The 12048-nt window shown below is 35.8% G+C and overlaps 1 protein-coding gene across 1 annotated transcript; it reads left to right on the plus strand.

Annotated features, from left to right (window-relative positions):
- Positions 1-664: 664 nt before the first annotated feature.
- Positions 665-1572, plus strand: LOC129806102 (RNA-binding protein 7). The gene is made up of 2 exons (XM_055854455.1): positions 665-845; positions 910-1572. The coding sequence occupies exons 1-2, from the start codon at positions 759-761 to the stop codon at positions 1450-1452; spliced, it is 630 nt and encodes a 209-aa protein (XP_055710430.1). The 5' UTR covers positions 665-758; the 3' UTR covers positions 1453-1572.
- Positions 1573-12048: the final 10476 nt, after the last annotated feature.

Raw genomic sequence — 12048 nt, forward strand, 5'->3', positions numbered from 1 at the left:
GTGTGACAGGTCAGAGAAAAAACAACAAAAAATATTTGTGCAAAAAAACTCATTTCCAATTTCCATAAAAATACCAATTTAAAGTTATCTGACTAAAATAAATTTATCTTTTACTGAAAGATATGTCATTCTACTTTGTATATTTTATTTAAAAAATTTGAAAAAACTAAAACTGTGAATTTTAGAAGCAAAAAGAGTTTCAAAAAATTTTTATATTTTCTCACCTAGCGCCTAAACTAAAAGAGATAATGCAGAATGGATGGTTTTTTCGACTTTATTGGATCATAATTATCCTAGAAAACATTGTTTTAGAACTTTTTTTTCTCATATTAAAGAAAACACCGTTAGAGGGTTAATCATACCATATTATTAGTTGCTTCGAAGATTTAAACCAGGATCAAGGGCACGAAGTTTAAATTGCTTTTCTCGTGAATTAATTTATTGAACACTTGCATTTTCAGAAGACGATATATCTCTTCAAGTTCGCAAATATGAATGCACGACAAATGCTGATTTAACTCACAACATGTGGATTCTGAAAAAGCGGAAAAATGATTAGGACATTTGTTGATTCAAGCAACGTTTGGGATCTTTGGGATATATCGCAAAAGTCGGTTAAATTCAAATTTTGACGAAGAGATTGCAAAACTCGTTAAAGAGTGGCGCTGTGTGTTTTGTTGAATGTTTGTTTCTGAAAATTTGACATCCAGTGAATTCTCAATTTTCTGCCCAATTTACCTCAATTTTCCGGTTCCAGGATGAACGATGATCAAGCACGAACCCTGTTCTGTGGGAATCTCTCTGACAAAGTTACAGAAGAACTGCTATACGAATTATTCCTTCAGGTGAGTCAAAACAAAAGGTAAACCTAACCTCAAACAGGAGTTGGAAAAATTCCCGGAATTCCAGGCAGGACCCATTGACGAAGTCAGGATTCCTAAATCTCGCAGTTTTGGCTTTGTTACCTACCGCCATGAGGCTACCATTGAATATGCCCTGAATCTCTATGCTGGGGTTCGATTATTTGGGCGGGAACTTAAGGTTTCCCTCAAAACTCAGACCCAGGACAGAGATCAACCTGCAAATAGTCTGAGTCAGGGCCCTAGACCCTTGGGAAATCCCATTGGGGCTCATATGATGCCCCAAATGCCACCACCTCCCCAGAATCCAGCCACAATGTTTGGCTGTGTTCTGGACATGCAGCAATTGCTGAATTTCGGGAAGCAGCTCAATGCTAACTTCCAGGGAAATTTGAATGCCTCCTCGTCGAGGGGCGACTACTACGGGGACAATCGCTCGAGAGACTTTGTCAGCCGCGATAAGCATTATAGAAATCGCAATAGCAACAAACCCTACGGAGATCAGCAGCGTCAGCGACATCTGGACAAAGACAGAAATCACAATCCTCAGCATCCCAGCAGAAGCAACTATCACGGCCGTCGACGTCGATAGATGCCATTCTGCTCTATTTTTTTCAGAAACGTACAAATTTTCATGTGTAATTTTCTCCCAGAGAGCCAGAGAGAGATATCATTCAATAAATAGCACTATTTTTCGCTCCCTTTTTCCCCTGGAACGTGATTATAATTCCTCCACAGGTTCACAGCATAAATCCCCCGTCCCATTCCCTCGTCATTTAACGCCCCCGCAATGCCTTCTGAGGCCGTTTCCGTGAGGGAAGGAGATTGCAATAAAAAAAGGGACTCGGCAGCCGGAGATAAACAGGAAATTCAGCTTATGGCCATTACACTGAAGCTGTCGGAGTCCGAGAACTAGCTTCTCGTGGGCTAGTGGAGTGTTTTAATTCGTTTCACTGGACGTTGCTTTTATTTCCGTGCCGAACGTGATGTGACTTTAATGGTTCAGCGATCGCCTCATGAGCTCATTTGGCTCTTTTCCACCCATTCTTCCTCTTTGCCACTTACCCAGGCTTTTTTTTCCTCTTTTTTCCAACTACCCCCCATCAAAAGCTTTTTAGCGGAAAATTCTACTAAATCACAGGAATTGAGAGGTAATTTAAATGGAAAATTCGGTAAAAAATAAAATAAATTGCGAGTTAAATTTTTTGAATTAGGAATCTTTTTAAAATTAATGATTTTATTTTATAAAAATCAATTTAAAAAATTATTTGAAAATAGAATTTCGGATTAGGATTATAAAAAAAGTGAAAATCGCAATGACTCACCAAATGACCTCATTTATACGCTAAGAATAATCCGACTTTTTTTAGGATTAGAATTGGATTTGAATAACTTCCGTTTTTCGCCATAACTGTTCCCACTGTTCCCATTGATTGAAAGATCGATACACCTCAATCCATTTGAAATCCATTCATTTTTTTACGTACGAAGTTTCTGGCGGAGTGAACCTTTTGATCTGTCCGAATCGAAATTCTCCCTGAATATATTGTATACGTTCATAATCGGTTCAGAACAGATTGAGAACTTAACAGAAATTCCAAGACCTTTCTAACGAGCCCAAGTATGAGACCATATGGTTAAGAAATACACTCTCTAGAGGCTTTTTAACCTCTAATCTTGAAAAACCGTAATTAAAAATTAAATAACGGGGTTTTTTGTAAGGATTTATTTGCTGTAATTATTGCCGTTGTTGCTATGTAGCAGCACCTATCGTTGACTGTCGGTTACGTTTAGAGAAGACTTCCTCTGAAACGCATGCAGGGTGAACCCGGAAAAATTTATATTTGTTTCCTTCGAGCAGGTCGTCAACACTCACCCCTTTTGTAAGGACAAGTTTTTCTTATATGAACGAAATGTTGCCTGGAGAACCTTTTAAAACATCGAAGGCAGTGAAAATCCGCGAAAAACTTCGTGGTCCTCCGTGAAAAAAAAAATTCGCGCCCTGCGAAAATCCGCCTTAAAATCGACATCCACGAAAATCCGCGTAAAATTCGTGCCATGCGAAAATCTGCAAAATCCGCGTAAAAATTTGCACCATGTGAAAATCCTCGAAATGATTCGCACCCCATGAAAATCCGGTAACAAAATCGCGCCACACGAAAATCCGCGAAGAAAATCGAGTAATAAAGCTAAATAATGACACGTATTTGCATCCTCTATGACTCTTGTAAACATTTCAAGAATCTAAGATGAAAATAAAATGTATTTTTTTAAAATATTTTTTGAAAAAGTGCACTCAAAATTGTGCATTATGCAACACAGAAAAATGCACAATTTTGCACTTTTTCATAAAATCTTAAAAAAAAAATACACTTTATTTTACTCGTAGGTTCTTGATATACTTACAAGAGTTATAGAATTATAGAGGATGAAATTACGTGTCATTTTAGCTTTATGTGTCTACCACCAGATGAATAGGACCGGAGATATAAATTTTTGACTTTTAGAAAACAGCAAAAGCTATAAATGCATATCTAGAAAAACCTAGACGTGGCCCGGACAAACGGATTTCAGATTTGAGATTCTTAAATGACCCTCTAACAAGTTTTGGCACTCTCGTCAAAGACACCCACAAAAACCTAAATTTTGTCGCACAGTGTTATCAACGACTTTTAGTATTGAAATTGCTCCATTTTCTTTACGATTGTGATACTTGTCCTCGCTCTCTTCATTATGGATCACAATTATCACAACTAGGGTAAAGTGGTATAAGTTGGACAGTGGTACAAGTTGGACAATGGTATAATTTGGACAGGGCTTTTTGTCTTGATAAATTTAGTACTTCATTTTTATTTGTATATTTTTAATGCTTTAATTTTATAATTTGGTTCCTTGTGCTTTAAAACAAATTTTGTACTATTTTTATCAAGAAAAAAGCCATGTCCAACTTGTACGGCCGAATTGTCCAACTTGTAAAACTAATTCCAAATTATACACTTTACCCTACTCAATAAAGTTTTGCCAAAAATATTAAAATAATTATGACAACATTGCATGTCGAGTACTGAAAAACATAACCTAACTTAAAATCAGTGTTTTGAAATCAACGGTCGATGAATTGTAGACTATAGTAGAGCGATGGCCTATAGCGGGGCTCTACTGTATTCCAAAATGGCGGAATAGAGAGAAGGGTAAGGAGGTGGATTTAACATCACCAACATCTAGTCACCTATCGATATATAAAAACCTTTGCCGAAAACCGCTTGTCAATATCTCTTTCCGTTTTCCCTGAAGAAGCGTTTGTTCTCCTGACGGGACGGACGGGACGTCCACGAAAATCGATTTTTGACATATATATGATATTCGTATGAGTGTCAAAATATGTAAATCCAAAATTTGGGTCCAATCTGACGAGGTCGGATTTCACCCATTACCGTAAAATGGAGATATGAGGGGTCAAAGTTCAAGAAATTCAAAATGTGATATGTAGAATTCTATTTGACCGAATTTTATGAGAGAGGGCACAAAGGAAAGGTCTCGCAAAGTGCTACAACTTTAGCGGACCCACGCTACTTTTTGGTAATTTCGTAGCCTATACTACAACACTATAAAATTTAATTAATTTGCACAATCAATGGCGTTTTTGAGAAAAATGAATTTGAATTTTGGCGCTATCGCAGAGCAACCTATTGTGAACTTTCATCTGAAGGTGCATGATGAAACATGAAACACATTTTGGTAAAGTTTGAGTCCGATCAGAGGACATGAAATTTTGGTGTGATTAATAGGTGAGATTGTAAACAATCTCACCTAATACACACCGGGCTAAAGCTTAGTGATTTAGCGAGCAAGGTTAGTTAAAAAAAAAGCAGTGCTTTCAGCATATTTCTGTTGAATGGATTATCAAAATTATGTTGACCGGTCAGCAGTTCTCGGGTAAAAAGTGCTAAGCAAATATATGGAAATGCCACTGCTTTGGAAGTGTCGTTTTAAGGTTAGAAGAATTAAGCTGAAGATAATACAGTAGACTCCCGCTAATTCGGATCCTTTGACATCGGGCTACTCTTTAATTAGTGATTAATAATGATCGAATGAAGCAAATATGCTCAAATTTGCCATGGTTTGTCTCAGTTGTGATAGGATTGTGCATTATTAGGGGGCTTTCACGAAATTTACATTTAATATGAGCATGTAAACTTAATATGGGTATGTAGGTAAATAAAAAATTGTTGCATTTCAAACAATGTCATGCCCGAATTTCTCTCTAATTCGGGTGACTCTCGGTTCCAAATGCTCGAATTTCAGAGAGTGTCTACTGTACATGTTTTCAGTTGAATTGAAATCGGTTAGTATTGGGTGCTAGCTGGTGGGGTGTTTTTATTCCGAAATGGAGATTTCGAATGAATATTTCTTCGAAAATGTTTCGTGCATGTTTCAATCCATTCAAGCCTTTCATGAGTGTTTCGGCTAATTTGGGTGTATCGGAAATCTAGGATACTTTTCGAAAGGGGTATTTCGAAACAGAATATCCTCGTTTAAATGATCCTTTCCGAAAACTATTTTCAAGCTGGATGTTCAATGGGGTAAGAATAATTTTTTAAATCCCGGAAAAACTAGTAACATGGAAAATTGTCACAGTTGAAAAGAAAAGCACGAAAATGAAAGGGTTGTGTGATATTATGTGCAGAAATGAAGGGATGGCTAAACTCATTTGCAACATAATCATTATGGAGTTGAGCCCTGTGAACTCCATGATGGAAAGGACTTTTGCTGGGCGTGGAGGAGTATCAAGAGCCATTGGAGATGCTTTTTCCTGTGGAGGAATGGGACAAGAGCACCCCAAATAATTTTCCAGAGCACGATGGTGGGCAAAATGGACGCAAACTCGTAGATGATTTTAATTTGACGTGACATTATTACACCGAATGATTCGCTTTAATACCTCTTTCTGAGCTATTACTCCCAATATGACGCTCTGGGAAATGGCGCGTGGGGGTTTGGTGAAAACTTTTTGGAAAATTCTCTCCAATGAATATTTAATTAGTAATTACAACTGCCGGCTCTTCTTGTTAATCATAATAATGAACAAAAGTGTGAGTGAAGCAAAAAGGGGTTAATATTTTTGTGGGGGGATGGTACGGGAGAGATAGAGGGATGGATTTTATGCCAAAAAGAAACTCAAGACAGAGGCAGTTTATAAATAAAATCATCTCAACTCCTTGTTTAGTTTTCTTATCAAATAAGATTGCAGTAAAATTTTCCAACCATTGTCAAACCCCCGCGGTAACCCTTGTAACAAAATGGGCTAAACCGGCTAAACAAATTGCAGAAAGGACGTTTGAAAAAAGGAGGAAAATGTTGGTTTGGGGGGTTTGAAATTGTGAAAGACAAAGGAGAAATTTCAAGGAGATTGTCTTAATTGGGAAGTTTTGCCCCAAAGAGATCTCTAGCGTCTCTTCAATTTAATTTTCCCGAATTTTCTCATTGGATGAGGGCGCCCTTTCTTCTTTATTCTCGGAAATTGGCAAAAAAAAGGAGAGAGCAGCCAAAACTTCTCTCGTCGCATTTCACTTGATGTGTTTTCCACCTGTCAATTTGATTTATCCCCAGGACAATGATACGAAGAGGTGGTTTTGGGAATGGGAAAGATTCTGTGGATGGAATGATCTTGTGAAGTGTTGACAATTGGCAGAAATTGACGTTGATTTTGGGCTTTTTCCACCCCAAACCCCCGCATCATCAACATTTTCTATCTCAAATGTTGAGAGGCTTTTGGCTTTTGGGGTAGATTCACAAAATACAACTGGAAAAGTCCATGAATGGATGGAGGACACTACAAATAGAACTATAATTGCACTTGGAAAAAATGCAAGTTAGCATTTAGGGGTTAGATTAACACATGGGACGTGTAATACTGAAAAAGCATCAAAATGAAGAAAAAATAGCAATAACTCAAGAATTTGAACAAATTTAACAGATCGCAATGATTAATGTAAACTTTTCTTTGTGGATAAATCATAAATATTATTAGAATTTGAGGTTATGGTAAATTTTAGCATGAATCATGATAAGCGCATTTGACCAGGGGCCTATAATTATAAATGAAAGCTTGTATTTAGACAATGAATTAAATTATTTGTAGCGTAGTTGTACAGGAGGTCCCGGGATTATGCATATCGGGATTATGGGATTATTTATAAATGGGATTATGCAAACACATCTATGGATCTATGCCTACCACTAGGAGTTAATTTGTGAAATCATTTTTGAAGTACCCCTAAATGTATGCATTTTTTGAGGCGTTTTATGAACCGTTGGCGTTGAATATAGTCCGAGAAATTGGCACCAAATATATTTTGCAAATACAGTACAGTCTCTCAAATCTGAATATCTCAAATTCGTACGACGGTTGTATTCAAAATGTTAATTGTGGGATTATGTTAAAAAAATTTATGTTGTGGATTTGTTGTGGTGAGGCATTTGATTCAAAGTGCAATAATCTCTGAGGTGAGAAATGTAAAAAATACCCCCCGAGCGTTCGAATTTGGAAGACTACTGTATTGCGGCGTTTCTGTAACTTATTTGAAAGAAATTCCCTGAAGCTATGCAAATTTTCTGTATGAATAAAGCCATATCGCACAGTTTTCTTCAGTCCTGAAAATATGCATAATCCCGGGCCCCTGTATAAGTTACGATATAACCTCCTTAACCTAAAAAAATGACTTCTGAGTTCGTTAAGTAAATACTATCTCCAGACGTTTTTAAGAGTTTACTGTCTTAGTGTTACTGTCTGAAAACTTTTGTTGATTTTGAGAAATCTTGAGAAATGTTAGAGAATACGAAAAGAAGGGAGACAAATTTTAATGACTAATCCTTTTAATATGATAAATGCCAAATTTATGCTATGTATGTAATAAAATTGTTTACTATGAAATTTCTGTCTGATGGGAGGTAGCAGATAGTGAACCAGGGAGTGAATATATAGGGTTAGCGAGTTAACCGTACCGTAACTCACGGTACGGTCACTAATCGACACAGATCAGTCACCTTGATTGATTGATCGGCGTCGATTATTCACTATTATTGGTCGATAGGCACCAAGCGCCTGGAAAGTTGGCCTTTTTATATGGAGCTATTTGAAGCCAATTCCTAAATTGATCTCGGACTCAGCTCACAGTGCTCCAAGGAAAAAATTTATTTAAACAAAAATTTAGTATATTTATCCCTCAATACGGAAAGCTATCTTATAATACGGAAAAACTTCTCACTTTTTAAATATTTAGCATAAGGGTCACGAGTTCAGAAAAATTCCCAAACGGATTTGTATGTGAAAGTAAGAAATTGGTTTCAACTTTGAAGGCCACTCGCCGGGGACTAGATCGGCACCAATCACTCAACGTGATTAGCGTCGATCAGGTACGGTGATCGGCTGATCGGCACCCAAAGTGAACAAGAGTGGCAGCAACCTTCCTTGATTTTTATATTTAACCCTTTAGAATCTTTCGAGGATAACTGCCCCCTTTGTCAGGTATACAATGTATTTTGAACATTTTGAAATATTTTAATTTTTTTTGGCACGTCAGTCAATAAGTCCATAGACTTACACATAGATGGCGTCACTATAAAAAATCTTAAATCTGTAGCGAGTCGTCCATCTTTCAAATGTGTGTCAAAATTTGACAGCAATCAGGCCATTTTTTCTATGAGAAATCCTATTCCACTGGTAACGGAATAGAACTTTCCACACGATCACTTGTGTTTTTCTGTCAAAAATTGAATTTTTGACAGAATTTTGACGTTTCTATTTACAGCACTGCAGGAAATTTCCTTCAAAAAAGGAAATTTTGACGAAAATTGCTTCCAATGGGTAGAGGCTTACAGCTAAAAGTATTATCCGAACAAGTCACTGTTAATTATTAGGATGACACAGATTTAGTTTTCAGACTTTTTTTGCGGCACTACAAGCAAAAATGGCGTCGAATGATCTGCACAACCCAACAGATGTTAAGATTTCAAAAAAAAAAAAAAAACAAAATTTTGAAAAGTTGAAAAAGTCACTTATTTTATAAGAAAGTAGCACAGAGTTTTAATTTCAGCATCTGTTCCGTAGTATATCGCGCTCGTAAATGATCTATCGTCCTAATTCGAAATAAGAATGACAAAATAAAGCTGAATGCAAAAATTCAAAATGTTCGAAAATTGTTAAAACCGCATTGTAAACCTGATAAAGAGGACATCTGTCTAATTATTTCGATTTTGCACCTTTTCTACGTCTTTTATGATATTCATCAAATGTTCTAAGTTCGCCAAATTTTGAGGTTATGTTTACTCCAAGTAATTATCTCTATTTTTTATCAATTTGAAATTATCAAAAAGTTTGCTGTAAAACCTTGCATTGCATTTAAAATAATATAACCATTTCGTTTTATTACTACAACCATAGGGGTAGTTTTAACCCTCATCCGTTCTTAATTCCAATCTTAAGTTTTCTCTGAGTGTATCTAAACAAAGAAGTGGAAAAGAGAGAGTCACCACAGCTCCATAATTCTTGGTGATTTGTTACAATATATCGACAGGTCGCCAAAAGCTCTTCTCTGGTCAAATCTCATCCCCAGCTCCCCCCCCCCCCAAAATTTCCCTCACATTTGATGGGAATCGCGCGGGAATAATAGATATACATTGGAGTGACGTGCACTTTCCACGGAAAATGTTTTCTAATGTGGTCACATAGTGAAAATGGACAGATTAGCAAATGTGACAACAAATATCTCTAAAGTGGTATCGGCATTTTTGGTAACACTTTATGAAAAATTCTTAGACTAAACCCTGATGGACTTTTTACCCCCCAGGAAGAGAGAACAAATGAAATAACAAGAAAAGCTTTTGTAAAATTAGATAATCCAATTGAAAGGATATCAAACGTATTTCTGAGGACAAAAGAAATTTTTTGGCACGTGTTGGAAAAATCTGGCCTTAACTTTTGGGGGTCTTCAATTGAATTTGTATCGGAAAGAAGTTAAAATTGACTTATTTTCGCATGTGTTTCGAATAAGAATCCTTTTATTTGGGGAAGTAGAGAAGTAGCTTTCAAACAATATGTGATTTTTTTTTGAAGAAGCCAATGTAAATGAGATTTATTGTCTCCTTACACAAACATAATTGAGGTTACAATGGGATGTGAGGTTATGTTAGGTCGAACACTGGAATAAGAAACGTTATATTTGCGGAGGTAATAAGTAATAAAAATTTGAAATTGTTTTGCTTTAAAGTAACACTTAAATACAGAAGATTACTTAATAAACTGTTACGCAATTTTGAACAAAACCCAAGTGAAATTTTACGACCTAACCTCTTTTTTAAGATTGCAAGAAGTTAATAAAATTAGCGATTGTGGTGACAAGAAGAAAATTAGTGGTTTAATATGAACTTTATCATAAGCATAATGCAACACGATCCGTTGGAAAGCTAAGTAGTCATGCTTGAAATGGAAAATTATGTGATATTTGTAAAAAAAATTCCTTGGGGGCGAAAAAATCAAGTACAACTAAGACTTCTCAAAATGGCTTTAGAGAGGGACTTTTGAAAAATCATATAAACTATAGTTTACATTAATATTTACAAAACTAAATATTAATGTACTCTCTTCAGCACACACAACACACACCTTAGGACTACATTTTTGTTCATAGAAGACATCCTGTTCCGATTCTTCTGAATGTTTTAATTTTTGATATTTTGTATTTTGCCGGCATATGAGTTGCTCGCATGAATTTTTGTCTTAGATGTAAATACGCTATTCGGTTGCCTTTTTCTTGTTTTTTTTATGAGTTTTTTTGCGGGGGCCGCCTCTGTGGTTGCTTTGTAAATATTTCGCTTCACAGCAATATTCTGAATCCCAATATCTTCTATGAGTTTCAGTTACCTCTATTCGTCGAAACTGTTCCCATTTTCGCCGCGAATATTTCCATTTTTACTTTCAATCTTAAAGTTTTCTGAGACCTAGTTTTTCCAATTCGCCACAAATGTTTCCAATTTTTCTCTTCAATCTTAAAGTTTTCTGAAACATATTTTTCCCTATTCGCCACAACTGTTCCCATTTTCGCGGCGAATATTAAAATTTTCTAAAACATATTTTTCCCTATTCGCTACAACTGTTTCCATTTTCACCTCGAATATTAATGTTTTCTGAAATCCACTGTCCCTATTCGTCACCACTGTTCTCATTTTCGCGGCGAATATTTATAAAAGTTTTCCGAAACCTAGTTTTCCCTATTCGTCACAGCTGTCCCTATTTGCACCGCGAAGATTAAAGTTTTTTGAAAGCCAGTTTTCCCTATTCGTCGGAACTGTTCTCATTTTCGCAGTTTCTTTCAATGGCGACAACTGTTTCCATTTTCGCAGCGAAGTTTAAAGTTTTCTGAAACTCAGTATTCCCTATTCACCACAACTGTTTCCATTTTCGCGGGAATATTAAAATTTTTCCAAAACTTGTCTTCTTAATTCGCCACAACTGTTCCCATTTTAACCTCGAATATTAAAGTTTTATGAAATCTAGTTTCTTTTAATGGCGACAACTGTTTCTATTTTCGCAGCGAAGTTTAAAATTTTCTGAAACTCAGTATTCCCTATTCACCACAACTGTTTCCATTTTTACATTGAATATTAAAGTTTTATTAAATCCAGTGTCCCTATTTGTCACCATTGTTTTCATTTTCGCAGCGAATATGTATAAAAGTTTTCCGAAACCTGGTTTTCCCTATTCGTCACAGCTGCCCCTATTTGCACAGCGATGATTACAGTTTTTTGAAAGCCAGTTTTATTTATTCGTCACCACTGTTCTCATTTTCACCTCGAATATTAAAGTTTATATTAAAGATCTTTTAAAGAATATTTTATTATTAAATAATATTATTAAATAAATAATATTATTAAAGAATATTAAATATCTAGATTCTTTCAACGGCGAAAAGTGTTCCCATTGTCGCTGCGTAGATTAAATTTTTTTGAAAGTCAGTTTTCTCCTATTCGCCACAACTGTTTCCATTTTCACCTCGAATATTAAAGTTTCTATTAAAAATCTTTTAAAGAATATTTTATTAATAAATAATATTATTAAAGAATATTAAATATGTAGTTTCTTTCAATGGCGACAACTGTTTCCATTTTCGCCGCGAAGATTAAAGTTTTT

The sequence above is a fragment of the Phlebotomus papatasi genome, chromosome 3, assembly GCF_024763615.1.
Source record: "Phlebotomus papatasi isolate M1 chromosome 3, Ppap_2.1, whole genome shotgun sequence".
In the NCBI taxonomy this organism is placed as follows: Eukaryota; Metazoa; Arthropoda; class Insecta; order Diptera; family Psychodidae; genus Phlebotomus; species Phlebotomus papatasi.